Below are 27,230 nucleotides of genomic sequence, written 5' to 3' on the forward strand. Positions count from 1 at the left end.
GCAGAGTTGCACAACAAAAAGACTGCTAAACATGTAAGATTTTGGTCAAAGGACCTTCTTCGGAATAATACAAAAACACACACACACACACACACACACACACACACACACACACACACACACACATTCCTGGAAATGCAGTTTACACAAACATGACCAGTTTCTGCCGGCCAAGGCCTTGGTTGTGTGAGTTGTGTTTGCACAAATGTGTGTGTGGTGTTTAATTCAAAAGAACTTGTTAATCAGTCTCTTTGTTGTGCCTCTCTACGACTCACAATCAGCATCTCCACTGTATGTTGAGCGGCAGTGTATCCTTCTCGTACTATTGTCATAAAATGTACAAATACGTTTTTAATGGCTTCCCTTCAATTGTGATGTTATGCTTTTCTTCTGTTTCGTTTATAAATGTTTACATTAATGTTCACTTCTTTCTTCTTCAATTGCTCTACCAGGATATTTTTTGTGTTGGAGATTTTGTCCACTGGCAGTTTTTAATCTGTCCATCTATCACTTACCGGTATGTTCGGTAGATCCCATCAAAAAGAACCACCTTCAGGGATGTGGAACAAGTCAAAGTATACCTTAAAAACTATTAGAAGTTAACATAAAACAGCCAGCCTCATCAGTTAATTGAGTTTTGTCTGGTAATATACTGTGGTCAGCTTTTTAACTTTGCTGTTAAGTGCTGTCATTATATGGCCAAGACAACTGAGGCAGATGAAGAGCTACAAATTGATATTTCTACTCAGTTGTGGAAGAATTTAAATTGCTGGTCTTAAGTAGTGACTCCTGGCTATTTGAGATTAACTGAGGTACAATTCAGCCTACAAGACTTTTTTTGTCTGTTTCCTTACATGTTAGTCACATGCTCTGTTTCAAGCATTTCGTCTTCAGGTCACAAGTGGCCTATTGGGACCATCCAACTGCCATGTCATCCTCAGCTGAGGATGCGGATAGGAGGGACGTGTGGTTAGCACACTGCTCTCCCAGTCGTTACAATGGTTTTCTTTGACCAGAGCCACTACTATTCGGTCGAGTAGCTCCTCAATTGGCATCACGAGGCTGAGTGCACCCTGGAAAATGGCAACAGCACATGGCGGCCTGGATGGTCACAGATCCAAGTGCCGGCCACAGCGCTTAAGTTCGATGATCTGACAGGAACCGGTGTATCCACTGCGACGAGACTGTAGCCCGCTCCGTTTCAAGACAATAGATATTTGATTTAAATGTAAAGACTTTACAGTAAGACGCCAAAATGAAAAGTCTATGGGACATAAACTGGGGATTTATGAGGATAATTGAGTAGATGTACATCTGCTTTTTAAACTATAAAGTCAATTTTTAATAAGGAATTCATACACTGCTTGGGCATGGACTGCCATTCTATTGAACGAGAGTACTGTTACTCACTACACATGAAACTGTAGTATTAAACATGACAAACTGATGGTTTCAACTTACTTCCTTTGAGTAGTAAGTTTCCCGTAGTTCATTGTAAAAGCTATGCTATATTCTGTGCCAGTCTCTTCATCTCTGCATAAGTACTGAAACCTATGTTTACTTGCAACTACTTACTGCAGTCAAGCCTTGGGCTCCATCTGTAACTTTTACTCCCCCCTCACTACCCATTCCTCACCCTCCTCCACTCCCCCTCCCTCCCTGCCCTCCACACTCTTCCTCCCCTCCCCCCCACACCTTATGCCCTCCCCTTCACCCTACCCCCTTGGCCCACAGACTCTTCCTTGGTCTCGCCCACCACCCTTCCCCTCCCCTCCCCTCCCCCCCTCTCTCCACATACCCCCTCACACTGCCCCTACTCCTACACCCTCCTGCCTTCTCCCTGCCCGACCCTCTCATCTTCCACCCCCTGTTCCTCCCACCCTTCCCACTCTCTCCTGCTCCCCCAACTGCCCCCGCCCACCCCGACTGCCCCCGCCCACCCCGACTGCCCCCGCCCACCCCGACTGCCCCCGCCCACCCCGACACCAGCGGTCTCTAAGTGTTCCAAGTCACAGTGAAATGCAAGAAAGTATGACCCTAAATCTTCCCCCTCCATTGCCACACCTTGGGAGGAATGCTAGGCTAAGGATGGCAGTGAACCTTATTCACTCCGGTATTTCGTATGTACGAGAACTTAAGGGGACTCCTTTGTTTCAATGAAGCCACAGTCTTTTGTAGAGCATTTAGAGGACAAGTTTGGGAAGGTGGAGGGCTTGTCCAAAATGCGCTTACTGTCAGTCTTGATAAAAACAGCATTCTCTACCCACTCGTGGGCTTGACTCGCTTGTAACAAGTTGGGGGATGATATGTTCTCATCACGCCACATAAGAGCTTCAATATGGTCCATGGTATCTTATTCCACAGGGATCTTCTTTTGCAGTCTGACGATGAGCTGCACACCAATTTAGAGTGGAGAGGTGTTTATTTTGTGTGGTGTGTCCATTGGGGTCTGAGGGATAATCTGGTTGCCAGTGGTGCCTTCATCTTGGCCTTTGAAGGCGACACCTTACCTGATAAGGTCAAGGTGATGGTCTACCGCTGTGATGTCAAACCATATATCCCTCCCCCAATGAGGTACTTTAAATGCTGTAAGTATGGCCATATGTCTTCCCGCTGTATATCCAGCATCACATGTCGAAATTGCAGACATCCATCACATCCCAATACTCCATGTGCCCCGCCTCCCATCTGTGTCAGATGTGAAGAGCATTGTTCACCTTGCTCGTCAGACTGCAGGATTTTACAGGAAGTGAGGAATATCGTGGAATACAAGACACTGGACTGACTGACCTACACCAAGGCTAAGAGAAAATACGAGTGCCTACATCCTGTGGCTATGACCTCCTTATATGCCGCTGCTATGAGAATAGTTGTAGCACCATCATTTCTGTGAATTACAGTCGGCTCTCAGAGCCAGAAGGCTACACCTGCCCCCTGATGGTGGGGAGCACTTCCTCCTCTGTTGCTCTTGCACCCTCTACCTGGGGATCACTACCCCCCCAACCATTGGAGACACCAATCTCCACTTCTCAGATGGAGAAGTGTAAGTATTCTTCGGCTCCTCTCACCAGGAAGGGGCCCCTTGGGTTATTCCCTTCCCAGGTTTCTGCTAGTGTGAAAGATGACGCCTGCCAATGACTGAAGTGCCCAAAAGCAGCTGGTTGTAGTGCTTCACGCTCACCAGAGACTGAATCAGTGAAGCCCTCCCCGCCAGAGAAACCCAAGGAGCAACCAGGAAAGTCCAAAAACAAGACTCCTAAGACCAAGGAAATTGTGGTCGCACCATACCACCGCTACATACAAGCTCTGCGTCTGGGATAAGGTGGAGATTCTGGCATCTGCTGAGGACCTAGATCTCACTGGACCCTTAGACCCAATGGATATAGACTGCTCAAGCAATAAGACAGTGGCACCAGGTGACCCTGAGGCATAAACTGCCTCATTGAATGTTTCATGCCTTACCTGTCTCATGATGACATCATCCCCCAGTGGAATTGCGGTGGTATTTTCTGCTGCCTAGTTGAACTACGGAAACTGTTAAGCTTTACACCTGCTTTCTGCATTGCCCTCCAGGAAACCTGGTTCCCGGCAATGTGGGCTCCTGCCCTACATCTACATCTACATCTACATTTATACTCAGCAAGCCACCCAATGGTGTGTGGCGGAGGGCACTTTACGTGCCACTGTCATTACCTCTCTTTCCTGTTTCAGTCGCGTATGGTTCGCGGGAAGAACGACTGCCGGAAAGCCTCCGTGCACGCTCGAATCTCTCTAATTTTACATTTGTGATCTCCTCGGGAGGTATAAGTAGGGGGAAGCAATATATTTGATACCTCATCCAGAAACGCACCCTCTCGAAACGTGGTGGTGGTGGTGGTGGTGGTGGTGGTTAGTGTTTAACATCCCGTCGACAGCGGGTCATTAGAGACAGAGCGCAGGCTCGGTTTAGGGAAGGATTGGGAAGGAAATCGGTCGTGCCCTTTCAAAGGAACCATCCCGGCATTTGCCTGAAACGATTTAGGGAAATCACGGAAAACCTAAATCAGGATGGCCGGAGACGGGATTGAACCGTCGTCCTCCCGAATGCGAGTCCAGTGTGCTAACCACTGCGCCACCTTGCTCGGTCTCGAAACCTGGACAGCAAGCTACACCACAATGCAGAGCGCCTCCCTTGCAGAGTCTGCCACTTGAGTTTGCAAAACATCTCCGTAACTCTATCACGCTTACCAAATAACCCTGTGACGAAACGTGCCACTCTTCTTTGGATCTTCTCTATCTCCTCCGTCAACCCGACCTGGTATGGGTTCCGCACTGATGAGCAATACTCAAGTATAGGTTGAACGAGTGTTTTGTAAGCCACCTCCTTTGTTGATGACTACATTTTCTAAGGACACTCCCAATGAATCTCAACCTTGTACCCGCCTTACCAACAATTAATTTCGTATGAGCATTCCACTTCAAATCGTTCCACGAGCAAACTTCCAGATATTTTACAGAAGTAACTGCTACCAGTGTTTGTTCCACTATCATATAATCGTACAATAAAGGATCCTTCTTTCTATGTATTCGCAATACATTACATTTGTCTATGTTGCCACTCCCTGCACCAAGTGCCTATCCACTGCAGATCTTCCTGCATTTCGCTACAATTTTCTAATGCTGCAACTTGTCTGTATACTACAGCATCATTCGTGAAAAGCCGCACGGAACTTCAGACACTATCTACTAGGTCATTTATATATATTGTGAAAAGCAATGGTCCCATAACACTCCCCTGTGGCACGCCAGAGGTTACTTTGTCTGTAGACGTCTCTCCATTGAGAACAACATGCTGTGTTCTGTTTGCTAAAAACTCTTCAATCCAGCCACACAGCTTGTCTGATATTCCATAGTCTCTTACTTTATCAGGCGACAGTGCGGAACTGTATCGAACGCCTTCCGGAAGTCAAGGAAAATAGCATCTACCTGGGAGCCTGTATCTAATATTTTCTGGGTCTCATGAACACATAAAGAGAGTTGGGTCTCACACGATTGCTGTTTCTGGAATCCATGTTAATTCCTACAGAGTAGATTCTGGGTTTCCAGAAATGACATGATATGCAAGCAAAAAACATGTTCTAAAATTCTGCAACAGATTGACGTCAGAGATATAGGTCTATAGTTTTGCCTGCTCGACGACCCTTCTTGAAGACTGGGACTACCTGTGCTCTTTTTCAATCATTTAGAACCTTCCGTTCCTCTAGAGACTTGCAGTACACGACTGTTAGAAGGGGGGCAAGTCCTTTCGCGTACTGTGTGTAGAATCGAATTGGTATCCCATCAGGTCCAGTGGACTTCCCTCTGTTGAGTGATTTCAGTTGCTTTTCAGGTAGCCGCCTGCTGTGTGTAGTAGACTCCTGATCTATCCAGCGGAACCCGAAACCCCACCACCCTATAGCGCAAGTCGAGGAATCTGCAGCCCACATGGTCACAGAACCATCTCAGCCTCTGATTCAGACCCTCCACTCGGCTCTGTATGAAAGGTCCGCAGTCAGTCCTGTCGACGATGCTGCAGTTGATGAGCTCTGCTTTCATCCCACTAGCGAGACTGGCAGTCTTCACCAAATCAGATAGTCGCCGGAAGCCAGAGAGGATTTCCTCCGATCCATAGCGACACACATCATTGGTGCCGACATGAGCAACCACCTGCAGATCGGTGCACCCTGCACCCTTCACGACATCCAGAAGAACCCTTTCCACATCTGGAATGACTCTGTGGCTATAAGGGATATTACAGGAACCATAGCGACTATAATCAAGTGCCAGATGCAGTTTGCGTTTATGTCCTAAACTCAGTCTGTAGTGAAACTGTGCCACTTCAAACCCCTCAGCTGTGGCTGTCAGAATAAGGATGACACACGAAATAACTGTCTGCAGTGCATATCTCCCTCCAGATGGTGCAGTATCCCTGAATGTATTAGCTGCACTGATTGATCAACTCCCTAAACCTTTCCTACTTTTGGAAGATTTAAACACTCGTAACCCCTTGTGGGGTGGCACCATACTTACTGGCCGAGGCAGAGATGTCGAAACTTTACTGCCTCAGTTCGACCTCTGCTTCTTAAATACTGGGGCCGCCACACATTTCAGTATGGCTCGTGGCAGTTACTCGGCCATTGATTTATCCATGTGCAGCCCAGGACTTCTCCCATCCATCCACTGGAGAGCACATGATGACCTGTGTGGTAGTAACCACTTCCCCAACTTCCTGTCACTGCCCCAGTGTTAGGCCCATGGACACCTGCCCAGATGGGCTTTAAACAAGGCAGACTGGGGAACTTTCACCTCTGATGTCACTGTTGACTGCCCTCCCCGCACCACATGGTAACATCGATGTAGATGACTTTTTGGGTGCCAGACCCCAACAAGGGTCCCTTGCATTAACAACAATGGCGTGTTATCTACCTCCGCAAATGCGATTGCTGATCATTTTGCTGAGCGCTATGCTCGAGCGTCTGTGTTGGAGAACTACCCCCCAGCCTTTCGCACCCTCAAATGGTAGTTTGGAAAGGACAGTTCTCTCGTTCGCTACATGCCACATTGCACCCTATAACACCCCATTTACAGAGTGGGAGCGCATCAGTGCCCTTGCACATTGCCCCGACACTGCTCCTGGGCCAGATCGGATCCACAGTCAGATGATTAAACATCTGTCATCTGACTACAAGTGACGTCTCATCTTCAACCGGATCTGGTGCGATGGTGCTTTTCCATCACAGTGGCTGGAGAGCCCCATAGTTATGGTGCTCAGACCCGGCAAAAACCCGCTTGATGTGGATAGCTATCAGCCCATCAGCCTCACCAATGTTCTTTGTAAGTTGCAGTAATGTATTGTGTGTCGGTGGTTGGTTTGGGTCCTGGAGTCACGTGGCCTACTGGCTCTATATCAGGATGGCTTCCGCCAGGGTTGCTCTACCAACGATAATCTTGTGTCCCTCAAGTCTGCCATCTGAACAGCCTTCTCCAGATGCCAACACCTGCTTGCCGTCTTTTTTGATTTACGAAAAGTGTATGACATCACCTGGTGACATCATATGCTTGTCACATTGGGCTCTCCGAGGCCAGCTCCCGATTTTTATCCAAAATTGCCTGTCGCTTCGTGCTTTCCATGTCCAAGTTGGTGCTTTCCCATAGTTCTCCCCATGTCCAGGAGAATGGGGTTCCACAGGGCTCCGTATTGAGTGTATCTTTATTTTTAGTGGCCATTAATGGTCTAGCAGCAGCTGTAGGGCCGTCTGTCTCACCTTCTCTGTATGCAGACGACTTCTGCATTTTGTACTGCTCTACCAGTATGGTGCTGCTAAGTGACACCTATGGGGAGCCATCCACAAGGCGCAGTCATGGGCTCTAGCCCACATTTTCCAGTTTTCAGCTGCATAGTCGTGTGTTATGCACTTCTGTCAGCATCGTACCGTTCATCCAGAACCAGAACTTTACTTTAATGACGATCCACTTACCGTAGTGGAGACATATCGATTCTTAGGGCTTGTTTTCAACACCCGATTGGCTTAGCTTCCTCACCTCCATCAGCTTAAGTGGAAGTGCTGGCAGCACCTCGTTGCCCTCCCCTGCCTGAGCAGCACCAACTGGGGTGCAGATTGCTCTACACTGCTGCAGCTCTACAGACGTGGCTGACGCATGGTTACCTCCTCCGTTGAGAGGACCCACCTTGGTGTCGCTGTGGCTCAAGAATGACAGTCGTCCATCTTTTGCTGGACTGCCCATTATTAGCCACTCTGCAGTGGACTTTTAGCCTTCCCAGCACCCTACCTTTGGTGTTGGGTGATAATACCTCAACAGCAGCTTTAGTTTTATGTTTTATTCCTGAGGGTGAGTTTTATCATTTGCTCTAAGTTTTAGCACATGTCCTTTGTGGCTGGCATTTCCTTTTTATCCTCATGGTTAGCCAGCCTTGGTAACCTGCTTTCTTGATTTAACTGCTTCTACCTGTTTCTTGCGTCTGTTCTTGTGCTGGCACCGATATGATGGTGAGAGGACTGCGTTGTGAGTAATGAGAGATTCCAGTATCCTGAGTGTCAGGTAGAGCCAGAGGTGGTGTAGCGGCATCCAGAACAGGCGTTGCCGGCACACGAGGCCGAAGCTGGTCTGAATGACGCACTGCAACACCCGTGTCCGTCTGGATTTCATACAGGCGTTGGCCACGGTGTCGTAAGATGAGGCCAGGACTCCATTTTGGCCGCCTGCCATATCCCCATACCCAGACAAGGTCGTCGGCGGTGAACCAGCCAAGCGAAGGCACCCGCGGCCTTGAGGTGGAAGGCCGCAGAAGATGAAGTAGCGTGCGGGGCTGTTGGCCACGCTAAGAGCTCAGCCGGGCTGTGGTCGCCCATGGGGATGAAACGGTAAGAAGCCAGAAATTGGAGAAGCGCATCATCAGCAGAAGAAGTCGGGAGTTTCGTCATCTGAGCCTTAAACGTGCGGACCAGTCGTTCAGCCTCACTGTTTGACTGTGGATGGAACGGAGGGGCCATGACATGCATGATGGCGTGACGGGCACAAAAATCCGCATAATTGGAAGAGGCAAATTGCGGACCATTATCAGTAACAAGAGTAGAGGGAAGGCCTTCCAAAGGGAAAATGCGAGCTAGAACATTGGTGGTTGCCGCGGTGGTAGGCGATGTGCAATGGACAATGAAAGGAAAGTTAGAGTAGGCGTCAATAACGAGAAGCCAATAAGTACCTAAAAATGGTCCCGCGAAGTCAGCATGAATACGCTCCCAGGGCTTCTCAGGCGAAGGCCACGGTGACAAAGATGACTTCGGGGCGGCAGCCTGTGACGCACAAGGGCCGCAGGCAGCGACCATGTGTGCGATTTCAGAGTCAATGCCGGGCCAGTACACATGACGGCACGCCAGAGATTTTGTGCGAGAGACACTCCAGTGCCCTTGGTGAAGGAGGCGCAAGACCGAAGCACACAGACGCAGGTACCACAACATGTGGCGAAGCATTTTCAGTGGAAAGGATGATAACACCATCCCTAGCTGTGAGGCGGTAACGCAAAGCGTAGTAGTTCCGCAACGGATCAGAAGTCTTAGTGGACGGATGATCTGGCCAACCCTTCTGAATACAGCGTAAAACCCGGGAGAGGGTAGGGTCAGAACCCGTAGCAGCCGCCAGCCGGTCCTCGGTGATGAGGAACCCGTCCACAACCCGCTGCTCAGCAACATCCAGGTGGAAACACAAAAGTTCGTCCCTATCGAATGCCAGATCAGGACCCATGGGAAGGCGAGACAGTGCATCAGCATTCGCATTTTGAGCCGTCGGCCGGAAATGAATCTCATAATTGAAACGAGACAAGTAAAGAGCCAAACGCTGGAGGCGGTGTGCAGCCTTGTCGGGAAGTGACGTTGATGGATGATACAAGGAAACAAGTGGTTTGTGATCCATAACAAAATGAAATTTGGATCCATAGAGAAAAACACCAAACTTATGAAGAGCCTAATGGCCAAAGCTTCTTTTTCAATTTGAGAATACTTTTGTTGGGCATCCGTGAGCGTTTTGGAGGCATAAGCAATGGGTTGTTCAGAACCGTCAGAAAAACAGTGCGCAATGACTGCACCGACCCCGTATTGAGAGGCGTCCGTGGCAAGAACAAGATGTTGGCCAGGTCGATAAGTAGCCAAGCACGGGGCCTGTTTCAGCATAGTCTTCAATTAAGCCGCATCACATGATGCGGACCAGTGAAAAGGCACATTTTTATGCAACAGGCGATGCAACAGCTGAGCCACCGAAGCAGCAGACGGTAAAAACTTGTGATAGTATGCTATTTTCCCCAACAAGGCCTGCAGTTCCTTAACAGATGTAGGGCGAGGAAGGGCATTGATCACAGCGACAGTTTGCAGAAGCGGACGAATACCATCCTGAGAGAGTTGAAACCCCAAGTACGTGATAGATGCCTGAAAAAATTTTGATTTCTGAAGATTACACTTAAGACCGGTAGTCTGTAAGATATGAAAAAGTGTGTGGAGATTTTGAAGATGTTCGTCAGTGGTGGAGCCAGTGACAACAATGTTGTCCTGGTAATTTATACACCCAGGGACAGTGAGCAATAATTGTTCCAAGAATTGCTGAAAGAGAGCAGGGGCGCTGGCAACCCCGAATGGCAATCGTTGGTATTGGTAGAGGCCAAAAGGCATGTTAAGGACCAGAAACTGCTGGGGAGCAGCGTTGATAGGAAGTTGATGATAAGCTTCTGACAGGTCAAATTTAGAAAAATACTGGCCTCCAGCAAGTTTAGTGAACAATTCTTCAGGTCGAGGTATAGGGAAGTGTCGATAAGGCGTTGACATTTACAGTGGATTTGAAATCGCCACAGAGACGAATATCACCGTTTGGCTTAGCAACGACATTTACAGGAGAGGACCACTCACTGGAAGTGACAGGAAGCAAGACCCCTGAAGCGGTGAGACAATCCAGCTCCCATTTGACCTGATCACGAAGGGCCACAGGAATGGGCCGAGCCCGAAAAAACTTAGGCTGAGCAGTGGATTTGGGTGTGATATGAGCTTCAAAGATGTTTGCACAGCCTAACACAGAGAAAAAAAGGGACGAAAATGTCGTCGACAAGGAATCCAGTTGAGCATAAGAAATAGCATCAGAGACGATATTGACAGTCATCTATGGAGAACCCAGAAACGCGAAAGGCATCGAAACCAAAAAGATTCTCCGCATTACTATGGTCGACCACAAATATGGGAACAGTGTGAATGACAGATTTGTAAGATACCTCAGCATCAAATTGTCCCAAGAGAGAAATCTTCTGTTTATTGTAAGTCCGTAATTGCCTAGTGACAGGTGACAGGATTGGAGAACCCAACTGAAGATACATCTGAGAATTGCTGATAGTGGCAGCAGAACCAGTATCCACCTGCATGCGAACATCGTGACCAAGTATTTGGACAGTGAGGAATAACTTCCCTGAAAGGGAAGAAGTACAATTGACAGACAACACAGAATCAGAATCAGCGTCATGTTCCGGTTTTGCTGCAGTTACTTAGAGGTTTGTTTAAGGTTAGGCCGAGGCTGCGCTTGGGAGCGTACTGCGGCCACGTCGACCTGCGGAGACATGCCACACGCTTCGTCAACATCGCACAGATGTTGTTTCCCCGACGTCACCCCATGCCTCTATTTGCGCTCCAGTGGCGTGAGAAATTTCAAAAGACTGAGGGATGGGTAGGACTTCATCTAGTCAGATTTGCCAACTGAAGGGCACGTTGCCTAACTTCTTTATCGGGCGCCGATCGGATAATAGCACCCCGTACCATGGAATCAGTGTAGGATTCTTTATGAACTTCAGTAACAAATTGACACTTTCTACTGATGCCGTGAAGTTCAGCAGCCCAAGCGCGATAGGATTGATTCAGTTGTTTTTGACAATGATAAAAGGCAACACGAGAGGCTACCACATGTGTTTGCTTTCGAAAACAGACGGACAGAAGTGAGCACATTTCAGCAAAGAACACAGACACAGGATCTTTCAAAGGAGCCAATTGCAACAACAACTTATACATTTGAGGCAAAATCCATGAAAGGAACAGAGACTTACATGTTTACTCGTCCGCGACATGAAATGCCAAGAAGTGCTGTCGAAGACATTTTTCGTAATCAGACCAGTCTTCCACCGTCCGCGACGAAATCACGAATCGCATTTGTGAGAAGCGTTTGCTGTTCTATGAGACCTTGCAATAGTTGCTCTAAAGTAGCCATGGAAACATGTGGGTCAACGATGGAAAAGAAAAATCCCATCCTCGTCGCCAATTGTAATAACTTCAAGTTGAACAAATATATTTCAAGGAAGATGCAATACATGAAAGTCACTGATCAAGTAAACAGAGTAAGACGTGTGTACACTTTAACAGTCAAATCGTAACTGAGTCCAAGTCTAGCGGTCACTGGCTGGCTGGCCGCTTAGGTGGTGCTGCTGCTACATGGTTGGCAGACAGCACCGCATGTAGAGGACGCACGTAACTGCGCGGCGGCACTTTGAAAGATCGGTGAGTCACAACACTTTTCTCTACACTCCAAATGTGAATGGAACAGAAAGAACTGCCATAACTGGTCCAGGGGGAGTATCTTCTACCATGAACTTCACAGTAGATTGCACGATATAGATGTAGATGTCTATGTGAGGATTGTCTCTGTTTCATTTCTGTGTAAGATTACACAACATACAAATAAGAGGGTCTGCTGAGAACTAATGCCTCAGAATTAATTGAAAACTTTCAAAGCTTTTAAAATAGAACAAACATTATTATCTCTTTACATCTCTATTCTTCACATCTACACATTTATTTCTCAATATAGTCACCCTGGCAGTGAACACGTTCCTCCCAATGAGAGACCAGTTTGTTGATACCGTCACTGTAGGATGTTTGACTTTGTTGGTGGAGCCACAACCTCAAATCTGCTTGCGCCACTTTTCATGGTCATATAAAGTTCTCAAAGGTGTTCCTCAAGTTTCGGAAACAGATGAAAATTGTATGGGGCAAATTCGGGACTGCGTGCAGGATGATTAATGACAGGGAACTTGAGGTGTCAGATTGTGGCAGTTATCAGAGCACTTGTTTGTGATCTGGCATTGTCATGTTGAAGGAGAGGGTGCTCCATGTATGGATGAACTTTTCAAATTTGAAACTAGATTACAGCACACTGTTTCTCATGCACTGACATAGTTAAGTTACAGACTGCCACATTACATGCTAAAATTTGTAGCCCTCTAGCAGTTGAGGACTGCAAATTAATGTACGCGAAGAATAAAGATACAGAATGTTAATAAAATTTGTTTTATTTAAAAAAAGGTTTGAGTTTTCACATAAAAAATTATCAACATTTTTCAGCTCGCACTCATAATTTCAGAAAAAAACTTTTTAATCCTTTGACTGCTATTGACGAGTTATCTCATCGCACTCTCCAGGTGTTCTTGATGAGTTTAAACACAGCTCCTGGGTTTTCCTTCAGCACTGATGAGTTAACGCGAGCCTCCTTGCTGACCATTGTGCGCTTTTGACTGTTATAGGTGTGCTGCTACACAGGCACCTGAGTGCAGTTGATGAATTTAAGTAGACAGTTAAGTTTCCATCTCATACCTTTGTAGCTGTGCACAGTTATGTCTGCTGAGTTGTGCTGTGATACTTTGTTGTGATCTCATTTAGATGCATTTCATTCGTTATTCATTGAGATTGACCACAGTGTCTTTTCTCATCTGTTTTGTCAAGATAATGATGAGGCATTAAAGTTGCAATGAGGAAGTGACAGTGAGAATGAATTATTTGATGTCGATTTAAGTGATAATACCTTCACAGATTCTGGAAGGAACTGCCTGAAGCTGTCTGCAACAGTGAGTGTAACACTAGTCTTATTCTTCAACAAGAGATGTAATTGATAACCCTCTCAAATCTGAAAGTAACAGTTTCTTTTTTAATGGGTTACCAAAACTGGATCCGACACACTTGAAGAAAAAGCCATCTTTACATCTCTGTAGATTTGTAAAAGCTTTAAATTTGCACAGAAGCTTCAAAGTGAGATACATCTCAGTGGTGACAAGTCTAATACTCAAAGGAACAGATATTGCAGAAAGTGCTGTAGACACATTGAGCAGAAAGTGCAGCAAGCTAATCATATAACACCAGCCCAGGTAAAAGCCAAACCACTGCTTAACACAGGAAGACGCATTAAGCGATAATGACTCAGTTCTTGGCTCAGTTTGTAGGAGGCCCATCTGCAGCAGCCAAAGCGTTAATGCTCAAACTTATGTTCTGTGTTAATGTTCCCCCCCCCCCCCCCCCCCCCCCCAGAAAAGCTTTCTTTTGTGATGCTAAACTTTAGTTTATATTCCCTTTACTTCTTCCATCAGGCTGCTGTTGTAATGGTGAGAGAGGGTGATGAGGAGAAGATGGGAGGGGGGGGGGGAGAGGGGGGGGAGGGGGGGAGAGAGAGTGTGTGGGGGGAGAGAGAGTGGGGGGGGGAGAGAGGGGGGGAGAGAGTGGGGGGGGGGAGGAGATGGGCAGCAAGAGGGGAGTATTAACTTACGGGGGGGTAACAGGAGATGGGCTTAAATGCAGGAAGGAGGTAATGAACAGAAATACAGAGAGGAGCAGATGATCAAAGAGGGGGCTGAGGGAAGCAGATGGACAGAGAGAGCGGGGAGCAGCAGATAGACAGGGAGGAGGACAGGAGGAGATGGTCTGAGTGTGACGAGAGGAGGAAATGAAATGGACAGAGAGGAGACTGGAGTAAATACATACCTGGGCAATGCTGGGTACTCGACTAGTGTTGTGTATTAATTATGTTGTGGGCAATATTAATAGTAACTTCAGACTTTCTGCAGATGATAGTTATCTGTATGAAGTACTATCTGAATGAAGCTGCATAAATATTCACTCAGATATTGATAAGATTTCAAAGTGGTGCAGAGATTGACAATTTGCTTTAAATGTTCAGAAATGTAAAATGTTCCCTTCACAAAACAGAAAAACACAGTATCCCATTAAAATATAACCAGCTTTGTTGCTATATTTCAGTTACTTAATTCACTGATTGTCGAAGATATGATGCAGGTGTGTAGCTCTTATTTGACGCAGTTCCTCCACTTAAGTTATCATGTGGGTCCAGTTTTATGTAATGTTGGGCAATGTATATAAGTTCACTAAAAATCACATACTTGAAAGGAAAACAATATTTCAAAAATGTTTATTGTTTCACAACACGGATAAAACTGACTTTGGTTTAGTGCTCCAAATCTAACATAAGACTGACATAATATGACTACCATTGTGGGTGCTTATACAGATTCTTCTGACCCTGCAGCCATCTATTCTCTGGCCGTAACCTTGGAGGAGGGCCAGGCTCACTGGCTTGGGGTGAAACACTTTCCCCACTACCTGGTCTGCACTAGGACTAATGGGGACCTTTCACCAACAACACACACATTATTTATTGTGGAAAATATTGAAGACAAGTTTGGCATAGTGGATTCTCTCAGTAAGATGCAGTCGGTTTTACTTCTGATCAAAACTTATGCTGACCAATCTGCAGCCCTTCGTGTGTGTGAGACCATCTTAGTGACATAACCAGTTTTTCATATGATTCTGGGAGTCATTTTTCGTAGGGACCTCTTCTTCCAAACTGCTAAGGAACTTCAGGCCAATCTGGTATGAAGGGGCTTTCATTTTGTTTGGGGTGTTCAAGAAGGTCGTAAGGACAGTTGCAGTGATACTGGTGCCTTTATTCTGGCATTTGATGGAGATATTCTTCTGGAGAAGGTCAAGGTTGTGGTTTGTTGGTGTGACGTGAAGCCGTATATTCCGCCACTCAAGAGGTGTTTTCAGTTTTTGCATTTTGGGCATGTCTTCCCCTGTGTTCTGCCACCTGTGTGTGTTAATTGTCATGAGTGTCACTCTCTTGATGGCATCTAACGTTGCTTTTGTTACTTCCTTTCCCACTCCTACCTCTTCCTTAACCCAGTTACACACCCCTCTCCTCCCCTCCTCTCCTGCTGTTCCCATGCCCCCTCCTCCAGGTGCCGCTTCCCCTCCCCCTCTAGATGGGAATCTAGAGAAATGTTCCCTTCTTCAGCATCCACCAGTTATGGGACTCCTTCTCAGCGTCTCTCAGGCTGAAGGCCTGCTGCTACTACTTGACTGTGGGATCCTGAGAACATGCGCCCCAAGGTCACCCACTCTCTTAGTAGTGGATCTTGCAAAAGCCCGCTCTCTTTCCGTGTTCTGCCCTCCTTAACCTATGAAAGAGGAGGAGGAGAAACAGAAGTCTCAGGACAAGGCCGTCCTGGTTCCCCTGGTGGTGCTGTCCTTTCCCTCTCGCAATCTGAGTCTGACCTCTTATGGATGTCACCCCCTCCTCATTAGTGATTGATGGTTATGTGGCAATGTCATTGGCTCCCCGATTCACCTCTCATTTGAATCCCCATCCTGTTCTTATTCAGTGGAACTTCAATGGATACTGCTGTCACTTCCTTTACCCAGCTGCTTCTGTCATTCTCCAGGAATCTCATTTTACTGATGCTCACTCACTGACGCCTAGTGTGTTTCTTGCTTTCTGGTGGAACTAGGTTGGCCCTTTGAGGGCTTCCAGCAGTGTTCCCACATTGGTCTGTATGGCTGTTGTTAGTACATGGATCTCCCTTTGTACCACATTGGAAGCGGGTGCTGTCGGGGTCCACTTGGACACTGCGGTCATGGCTTGCAGTCTCTCTCTCTCCCTTCTGATGGGCTACATACACCTGCTGCTTTAACTGCCCTCCTTCAGCACCTCTTCCCTCTCCCCCCCCCCCCCCCCCCTCATGGTGGGGTCATGTTGCTCGTTCGGGACGATGTCTATTACCATCCCATCCCATTGACCACCCCACTCCAAGCAATAGCTGTCTGCATTACTCTTTCTGCTTTTACTTTTTCAGTTTGTACCATCTACACTCCACCGTCATCTGCTGTTAGTCGGGCTGACATGATGCACCTGATCGTTCAGCTTCCCCCGCCGTTTTTATTGTTTGGCGACTTCAATGCCCATCATCCCCTTTGGGGCTCTCCTGCATCCTGTCAAAGAGGCTCACTCTTGGCGGATGTCTTCAACCATCTCAATCTTGTCTGCCTCAATACTGGCGCCCCGACTTTCCTCTCGGACTCTACTCATACCTACTCCCACTTGGACCTCTTGATCTGTTCTACCACTCTTGCCCGTCGGTTCGAGTGGTATGTCCTTTCTGACACCTATTCGAGCGACCACTTCCCCTGTGTCGTTCGTCTCCTGCACCACACCCCATCCCCACGTCCTTCGAGCTGGAACATACCGAAAGCTGACTGGGGACTTTACTCCTCCCTGGCGACCTTTTCGGACCACGATTTTCTCAGTTGTGACAGTCAGGTCGAGTACCTCACGGCTGTTATCATCAATGCTGCCGAACATTCCATTCCTCGTACTACTTCTTCTTCACGTCGCGTTTCCGTCCCCTGGTGGAACGAGGCTTGTGGGGACGCTATCCGTGCTCGACGACGTGCTTTACGCACCTTTCGCCGCCATCCTACGTTGGCGAATTGTATTGAATACAAACGACTCCGAGCGCAATGCTGTAGAGTCATCAAAGACAGCAAAAAAGCTTGTTGGGCCTCTTTCACCAGCTCCTTTAACAGTTTTACTCCCTCTTCCGTCGTTTGGGGTAGCCTGCGCCGGCTGTCGGGCATTAAGGCCCACTCCTCGGTACCTGGCCTGACCTCAGGTAATGAGGTCCTTGTTGATCCTGTGGCTGTCTCCAACGCCTTTGGCCGCTTTTTCGCGGAGGTTTCAAGCTCCGCCCATTACCATCCTGCCTTCCTTCCCAGGAAAGCGGCAGAAGAGGCTCGGCGACCTTCCTTCCACTCGCTGAATCTGGAAACTTATAATGCCCCCTTTACTATGCGGGAACTCGAACGTGCGCTTGCACTGTCCCGGTCCTCTGCTCTGGGGCCAGATGCCATTCACGTTCAGATGCTGGCACACCTTTCTCCGGCGGGCAAAAGCTTCCTTCTTCATACCTACAATCGCGTCTGGACCGAAGGTCAAGTCCCCATGCGTTGGCGTGATGCCGTTGTTGTTCCTATACCCAAACCCGGGAAGGATAGACACCTTCCTTCTAGTTACTGCCCCATTTCTCTTACAAGCTGTGTCTGTAAGGTGATGGAGCGCATGGTTAATGCTCGGTTAGTCTGGATTCTTGAATCTCGACGGCTACTTACTAATGTCCAATGCGGCTTTCGTCGCCGCCGCTCCGCTGTTGACCACCTTGTGACCTTGTCAACATTCATCATGAACAACTTTTTGCAAAGGCGCCAAACGGTAGCAGTGTTCTTCGACTTGGAGAAGGCTTATGATACCTGTTGGAGAGGAGGTATCCTCCGCACTATGCACAGGTGGGGCCTATGCGGTCGCCTGCTCCTTTTTATTGATTCCTTTTTAACGGATCAAAAGTTTAGGGTATGTGTGGGTTCCGTATTGTCCGACGTCTTCCTCCAGGAGAACGGAGTGCCTCAGGGCTCCGTCTTGAGCGTAGCCCTTTTTGCCATCGAGATCAATCCAATTATGAATTGCATTCCACCTAATGTCTCAGGCTCTCTCTTTGTCGATGACTTCGCGATCTACTGCAGTGCCCAGAGAACATGCCTCCTGGAGCGCTGCCTTCAGCGTTGTCTAGACAGCCTCTACTCATGGAGCGTGGCAAATGGCTTCCGGTTCTTTGAAGAGAAGACGGTTTGTATCAACTTTTGGCGATATAAAGCGTTCCTTCCGCCATCCTTACATCTCGGTCCCGTTGTTCTCCCATTTGTGGACACAACTAAGTTTCTAGGGCTCACGTTGGACAGGAAACTGTGTTGGTCTCCACATGTCTCTTATTTGGCGGCCCGTTGTACACGTTCCCTTAATGTCCTCAGAGTTCTTAGCGGTTCATCTTGGGGAGTGGATCGCACTGTCCTGCTTCGCTTGTATTGGTCCATAGTCCGATCGAAGCTGGATTATGGGAGCTTCGTCTACTCGTCCGCTCGGCCATCCCTCTTACGCCGGCTCAACTCCATCCACCATTGGGGGATACGTCTTGCGACCGGAGCCTTCTACACTAGTCCTGTCGAGAGTCTTTATGCTGAAGCTGCCGAGTTACCATTGACCTACCGGCGCGACGTACTGCTGTGTCGGTATGCCTGCCGGCTGTTGTCTATGCCCGACCACCCCTCTTACAAGTCCTTCTTCGCCGATTCTCTCGACCGTCAGTACGGGTTGTATGTGTCTGCCCTGCTGTCCCTCCATTCTTTCGCTGATAATGGTGGTTCTGTCAGCTTTCTGTGGGTTCCCGGACATGTAGGAGTGCCTGGGAATGAGGCTGCGGATGCTGCAGCCAAGGCTGCAGTCCTCCTGCCTCGGCCAGCCTCCCATTGTGTACCGTCATCTGACGTTCGTGGGGATGTATGTAAGAGGCTTGTGTCGTTGTGGTGGGATGCTTGGTCATCCCTCCAAGGAAACAAGCTCCGGGCAGTAAAACTGCTCCCAACTGCTTGGATAACATCCTCCCGACCATCTCGGCACGAGGAGGTCCTTCTGACCAGGTTGCGGATTGGGCATTGCCGGTTTAGCCACCGCTACCTGCTCTCCGGTGACCCAGCCCCGCAGTGCCCTTGTGGTCAGGCATTAACAGTGCGCCATGTTTTATTGTCGTGTCCCCGTTTTAGTCAATTTCGTGTTGTCCTGTCCCTGCCATCTACTTTACCGGATGTTTTAGCTGATGACGCTTGAGCAGCTGCTCGTATTCTGCGTTTTGTAACTTTAACTGGCTTGTCCAAAGACATTTAACCTTTTTACTTATTTTATCTGCATATTTGTCAGGTCCTTCTGGTGTCCCCCCAACCCCTTGAGTTTTACCAGATTCCATGTGCTCTCACAACAGTGACTGGGCGCTAATGACCTCAGCAGTTGAGCGCCCTTAAACCCAAAAAAAAAAAAAAAAACACCTCCTCCTCCTCCTCCTCCTCCTCCTCCTCCTCCTCCTCTGGGATTTTAATGCCAATTACCCCTTGGGGCAGTGCTTTTTCGACTAGTCGAGGTTTCCTCATAAACCAGTTTCTTGCAGACCACAACCTGTGCCTTCTTAATGATGGTTACCATACACATTTTACTTCCACTTGTGACACCTTCTCTGCCATTGCTCTTTTGCTCACTACTTCTCCCCTGAAAGTGGAATGTCATTGGGGGGGAGGGGAGGGGGAGGGGGAGGAGGAGCTACTGCTCCATATGATAAACTCCGCACAATCAATGAAGCTACAGCAGCATGGGGCTCTTCCTTTTGCCTCTCCTGGAAGGAATCAACAGTCATACATTGTTTCCACATTGGTTACAACAAATTAACCCATAGTTTCCTTTTGTGTGATGAGCCATACCAACATTGTGGTTGTGGAGCCTACAGCCAATAACTCATACATTGGTGGAAAGCCCTGTCATTTTGGCCCTCCATGCTAAGTATGGACATCTGGACCCATTGCCTCTAATATTGGAGACTGTTCACAGATGGTTAACCTGATTCTCGTTTTCTCCGTGAAAGTGATATTCATCCTCAGTTCTGAGGTTTTAATGTACCTCCGGAGCAGGGGTAGGGTGTTTGGAGATTGGGCATCTCTCACTGTATGCTAGGTCTGGGGGATCCCTGACCCTATCTCCTTGACCAGATTACTCTTTCATCCCTCTTTTACTGAGTTTTAATTGCTTTTAGACTTGGTTTGCCTCCTTTCCACTGCATCCAATTTTGTATTCTGGGTGTCACACTTTGTTGGATAGTGGGTGTAATTGACTGTAATGAATCAGTGGTGGAACATTTCCTGTCACATGCAGAGCCCCAAGACTCCCACCTGCTGACTTCCCTATCTCATTCATCTTGCTTTTATTACTGATGGTACAAAAGATGCCTATTACAGTTTATCTTTCTCGCTTTTACTGTTATGGATCTCTCAACCAGATCAGAAAACATTTTCAGTGGACGTCTCTACTTGCAGATGCACCACTCTTGGATCAAGGAATTGATGACCTCTTTGTTTGGTCCCTTTCTCCGTCCTGCTCCCCTCCCCCCAACCTACCTACCTACCTCCCCCCCTCTCTCTTTGACCATCTCCTCCCCCTGCCTCTCTCCCTCTCTCTCTCTCTCTCTCTCTCTCTCTCTCTCTCTCTCTCTCTCTCTCTCTCTCTCCCCCCCCCTCTCTCCCCCCCCCTCCTCCCCTCCCCCCCTCTCTCTCTCTCGGCCCCCTTTCTGTTCTCTTACCCCTCTCTGTCCTAGAGCCCTGGTTATTACTATTGCAAATGAAACCTAGATTGACAATTGAAATCATTTTAAATGAATGGGTAAATCAGTTGGGGTCATTGGTACACAGTGGATGAGAGGCAGCTCTCCATTTGCTGGATCTGTGAGCATAGTAGCTTCAACGACAATATTTCATGTAGTTTTAAACTTGAATGTGTGGGATTACAAAATCTGTGATGATTCAGATACCGTCATAGTATTCTAATCATAAACCAGTAACCCATAAATAGAACTTTCCTGTTTTCTGTAAAACTGACGGCAAGGAACAAAACACAACAGCACATTGTTGCATATACAATTTTTGTTTGAAAATATATGTTAGGAGAGATAAAATAAATGAAAAAAAATTTTTATAGTGGTTTAAATGCCCTGCAATCATCCTCGAAACTAAAAGAAATCAAAACCACATGTTTTCACAGCACAGCATTTTCTTTCTAGTAGTTGGTTTTAACAGAAAACCTGTACACTGTCATTTAAAAAATGTGTAAACTATGTCCATCCAAATTTTCATTAAAGTATTGTGTAAAAATTTGGAGGAAAAAAAAATGTTGGACGATGACTTGTTTTTATTATAGTATAGATTTCAGTGACATATTGATTGATTTATTGCCTGCTGAATTGTCCAACTTCCTTTGTACTTCTAGAGATATCATGCATACAAACATCACTGGTCCGACACAAGACTCCCAGTAATGCTTGAGGTGAAGCCGTATTCAGTAGACCAGCTGGATCCCACAACAAAACATGTTCTGGCCTCATATTATTATAAAGACATCGAAGGAATGGCTGATGTCTGTGACTACCCTGGAGGATTTGTAATTGTTTGTGGTGGCTTTGGGAGAATGGTGAGTAATATGAACACGCAATCAGAAAAATCATATGTTGCACTTTTTCAAATGATGTAGTGCTGCAATCATTCATCTTTTCTTGCAGGGTTTATTCGGTAAATTTAGATTTCAGCTAGTGAGTAGTCATTATCAATGCACCGTTTCATAGTATCAGTGCATACTCTAGTATGTCAGTGTCCTGTTATTTGGACAATTCTTTCAAGAAATTAGTCTTGAAAGAACTGTGACAGAAGTATTGATACTATGGAATGGTTCGTTGATAATGGCTAGGCTTTATCCGATGTATATATTTGCCGAATAAAACATGCAAGAAATGACAACCGATTGCTGTGCTCTATCATTTGACAGTCATATCACAGTCATTGGGTGCACTTACATTCTTAATGAAAGGTAACCTGATGTTGAACTTTTTCTTGAAGATGGCTAGGTGCCTCTAATTTGTAAAGCCTGCAAATGGAGGAGGAATAATTTGAGTAAGATTTTGATAATTGTAATAGCAGAAAGCTATACTAATTCTTACAGTAATAAAGGACTGAAATTGGTTCAGTTGTTTAGCATTTTAGTTGTGGAACCTAGAATTGTTACAATCTCATATGATACTATCATTATTCAAAAGCCTCGTATTTGTAGTGTTTGCATGTTTAATCACTAATTGTGTATTCGATATCACACAGAGAAATTTGTGAGGCACTCTGGTAGATTAGTTTTTATTTTTTGTCACTCTTTCTATGGGATCAGTCACTTCTCTCTGTATATAATTTTATCTTTCCCTTATCTTTCCCTTCTCTTTTCCAATTTTTCCTTACTCTTTTCCAATGTACCATATTTGCTTCAGATAAGAACTTTATCTTTGTCCAACTCCACCATTCACTGCAAAACTAAAATCTGTCGATGAATGCTGTGGGAGAGTTTTCTTTGTACTGGTAGCTCATTGGTACATCTTTCCACACTTTAATTCCTCATACAATAATGTGAGGAACATCAGTTTACTCCTGACCCATCCAGAAAATTGTGCATGCTTCCAGGAAAGGGAAGAGTGCTGACCCAGTTTGATTCTGCCTGGTGTATTAACGATGGGGGCCAGTATAGCATCTGGCCTGGAAGTGTTTTTTAGGTGGTTCCCCACATCCCACTAGGGGAATACCAGGTTGATACCTATGCCCTGCCTCAGACACACGCTGTGCAGACATTAAGAAAACTTTCTTATACTTGCACACAGAATTTACTATAGACACACAGATGTGGTGCATTGATTTCATCCTGGAAGATTAATAGGAGACTGGATGACCTTAGAACCTCTCATTAGACTGTAAGAAGCAGCAGCAGCAGGTTCCTCCTGCTATGATTTTCTGTTAGTAATTGTTTACTTACTTAATTTACTTCCTCACAAAAGCATGCAGATCATGTCATAATGTTGAGCAATGTGCTAGTTCTAGAATAGTTGCTTACTCATAATTGAGACACCTATCTTATTAAAGGTATTCTTAAAATAGTACAATGTAAAATCAAACTGTTTTTTTTTTTTTTTTTTTTTTTTGACAATGTACCCTGAATTATAAGTAATGAAACAGCAGAATGTATTACTTTGTGATGCAGATGCAGGATCATTAATGATGAGTGTATTTTTTGTTTCTAGGATAATTACATTAATATAGATTTCATACTGGGATGCTTCTAAATTATTTGTCTTATCTAAGAAAACGTTGATTATTCAGCCTTGGGTTAATAAGCAGATAATTCAGTATGTTGACAAACAGTAATATTGTTCTTGCTATATGTTTCTGCTGGTAGCCAGTTCTCTCTCTCTCTCTCTCTCTCTCTCTCTCTCTCTCTCCCTCTCCCTCTCCCTCCCTCTCCCACCCCCCCTCCCTCCCTCCCCAGAAAGTTTGTGCCACATTATTTGCTGTAATGAAATTTATCAAGCAACTGTGTCTATACTAGCACTTCATTTGTGTGACTTATATGTTAATAGAACTTTAATACTGTATTTTTCTTCCCCTATTCCATTTTTAAAAAAATCACCTCTTTGACATAGTCCCAATTTTTTCCAGAAGTTCCAACTACGTTTAATTTTAATACCATTTGATAGCCACATTACCAGTTACTCTTGTTTCCACAGATGTTTGACACCCAAACGAATTAGCAGCATTGAATTAAAACTGGGCCCACTGTGAAGAGTTGGCTGTACAGTGACTTCATTGACTACTGTTGCACAGTTTTATTAAGAGATATGTCACAGAAATATAATTATTTTTGAGCAAATATTGTTGTGATGTTCAAATTAGAAGGCAAGTGTGTGATATATTTTGTGCGTAGAGTGATGGGAAATTCTTTGTAAAATTCAGGGACTAAATTACAGGCCAGTACTTAACTTCAGGTGAAATGTCAATACTGCTGCTAAGACACCCACAAAAATATGTACAATATCGCAGACTTCAGAACTTTTGTGAGAGGAGAGAGGGATGTATTGGTAAACATTAAAAAGAAAGGGCAAGTCACTCAGACACCACAATGAGACACCACCTGTTGTGGATCAGAATTTTGACTCTAAGTAAAGTTTTTTGATAAAAGTGTGAAAAACTAATAGCATTTGGAATCACATTATATAGATAATACCAAATGCATTGTGCTCTTTTGAGGTATTTGTTTTTGGGATAGGAAGAACATTTAAATAAGATATGTCATGTGCCATGCATTTCAGTTGTGACATAAACATACTTTGTCACCTTCATGGTGCATAGTAGTATGACATAATTGTGTTGTTAAGGGATAGTGCATCAGTATCAAATTGTTGCCGATAGCATTTTCTTTCATTAGACATATTTTGCTAAAATGTTGCATTACCAAAAGAACATTGTGCTCATTATACATATTTGTATCAACACAGCTTTCTGCTTTATTTTTACAATTATTGTTTTCCATTTTGTAGCATCTATTCTCTTGTGGCAACTCTGGTGAAATAAAGCAAAAGATTATGGAGGCTGCGTGTCATTGTATTGGAATCTCAATAAAAGTTCTGAAGGAACCAATTACAATGACTGAGTTTACAAATCAGAGATTTGGAAAATTCAGGTAATTTTTTTCTTTCTCCTATACATTAAGGAACATACGATTTTATAAGCCACTGTATAAAAATGATGTGCATCAAGTAATTTATTAAAGTTGTTGTCATATGAGCATTTGTTGATTAGCGGATGTTACACAAAGTGTTTGGGAGTGATGCACTGTAATGTATGTTTACCCTGTTTTATGTTGAAATTTACAAATGTCTGGCGATTTGTAGCTAGAATGAGATTTTCACTCTGCAGTGGAGTGTGCACTGATATGAAACTTTCTGGCAGATTAAAACTGTGTGCTGGACTGAGACTCGAACTCGGGACCTTTGCCTGTCACGGGCAAGTGCTCTACCAACTGAGCTACCCAAGCACGACTCACGACCTGTCCTCACAGATTCAATTCTGACAGTACCTCGTCTCCTACCTTCCAAACTTAACAGAAGCTGTTCTGTGAACCTTGCAGAACTAGCACTCCTGGAAGAAAGGATATTGGGGAGACATGGCTTAGCCACAGCCGGGGGGATGTTTCCAGAATGAGACATGCATTGGTTAAATCCGTCTGAACAGTGGATGAGGGGATCACACTCAATTTTCAACAAATAGTGAGGTATCTGGTTCTATCTTCTGACAAGAAATTGACATTTTACAACAAAACACCACAAGGCAACTGAATGCTCTGACATGCCTCTGCTTCGTGCTGATTCACATCAGCAATGGTAATTAAAAATCAACTCTTTTTAACAATGGAAGATCAGAGTGGCAACAGCATTTATAGAAACCTGCCCTATTCCCAACTTCTACAAGCCTTCTTGATGCTACTTAATGTGTCAAGCATACGGCACTCTGTTGTCCCTTCAAACTCCTGCCTTTCATATCACTCCTTAACTTCCATTGTAGTATGTTTCTATGAGTCTGTGAATAGTGAGGTCATAACAGATCTGAACAACTGAATAGTGATACTAGATGTGGGTTAAATGTCTGGTCATAACTGCGTGTGAAACTGTTAATGACCTTGATTTTGAAGTTCTATAAGACTGATACAATTAAAAACAGTTCAGGACAAAAATGTCTCTGTACTGTTTTTAGCCTCTGTTTGCCAGTTGTGTGTGAGTACTGCAATTCTCGCTTAGTAAACACTAAACAGGGAAATTCCATTGATTGACTCAGCTGTATTCTTTGAATTCGACTTCAAGATTTTCTCGTTAGACCAATATTAGTCTGTACTACTGAGTAGGATACAATCATGAGGGCACTGGAGCAGGAGGCCTTGCCAAAAAATAGTTTAGGGGTGACATCTTTATAACTCCCTACATTTGTGGTTAAATTGAAGACCTTTCTGCATCGTTCGGCTCATAGGTGCTAATCCTGCAACATAGCCAGAGAACCTCTTGTGAGCTTGGATGTTATGAGAGAAATAAGTGACATGTTCAAACTTTTTATCAGTCTTTAAGTCATGCATAGACAATGCAGTTGGTAGCTGCAACATTTTAAATTACATTGAGAGCAACAGCTTGTGCCAGTGCAATAAATACGCGGTCATACCACAGGGATTAATAAGGGAATAAAACTTTTCTAAAAATGCTAGTGCTTTGTAGATCCTTATGGTAAAATGTATAGTAATGGACAGTCTCATATACTCTGAGAATTCTTAAAATATTTAATCATGCACTGCACATTAAATTGTACTACAGGATAAAATGATTATTTGTGTAAAAAATGGCGAGCTTAAACAAACAGTTCCTCCTTCAAGACAAAAACTAGTCACATGTGTTTCATGTGCTAAGGAAGGAATTGGTGATGTCTGTCTTCTTAAGGGCCTGAAGTAAAGAAAAGGGGACGTTTACTACGTAGTGCAGTGCATGTGGAAGTTAGAGATCTGCTTTTAACTCTCCGTCGAGCACACTGATTTAACTTCTTACATATGTTTGAGATTTCTCATCCACTTGTATTCTCTGAGTATCATTCAGGATATTTAGCAGATGTACCCGACTGGAAACAGATTCAATACATCTGGGATTCTGGCATGTCCACACATAAGCAGAATAAGGAGTTGGCATATTGATGATTAGAAAGGTACATAGAAATTTAGATGAATGAGTTACATGATATATAGCTAAAAATGCTTGTAATATGAACACAGTGGCACAGAGGGCAGTCACCCAGAACCTCATAAACTTGCTTATAGGGTTTTATTGATGGAGCAAAGGCTAAGGTGAGGAATGGTAAGATAAAAACATCTGCTTAACTGTTACACAGATCCTTCTAGCACGGTACATAATACAAAATGAAAAACACATACAAAACACATACACGCGCGAATGTGTGCACACGCGTGTCAGAAACTTGAACATACTTGAAATTGTGTATTGATTCCTTTTCCCTCAAAATTTTAAATTAGTGACAGCTTGATGAGATGATCACAAATTGCACAAGCATTTAGAAATA

General features: G+C 45.3%; 1 protein-coding gene across 1 annotated transcript in view; it reads left to right on the forward strand.

Moving 5' to 3' along the window:
* The window catches only part of LOC126262757 (dnaJ homolog subfamily C member 13), a 410,038-nt gene that overhangs the window by 15,708 nt on the left and 367,100 nt on the right, over nt 1–27,230 (forward strand). Inside the window, exons 3-4 of the mRNA XM_049959568.1 lie at nt 21,526–21,726; nt 24,659–24,801. Coding sequence (XP_049815525.1) covers nt 21,526–21,726; nt 24,659–24,801 — 344 coding nt within the window. The remainder of the gene's footprint in view (nt 1–21,525; nt 21,727–24,658; nt 24,802–27,230) is intronic.

This window comes from Schistocerca nitens, chromosome 6, assembly GCF_023898315.1.
Source record: "Schistocerca nitens isolate TAMUIC-IGC-003100 chromosome 6, iqSchNite1.1, whole genome shotgun sequence".
Classification (NCBI taxonomy): domain Eukaryota; kingdom Metazoa; phylum Arthropoda; class Insecta; order Orthoptera; family Acrididae; genus Schistocerca; species Schistocerca nitens.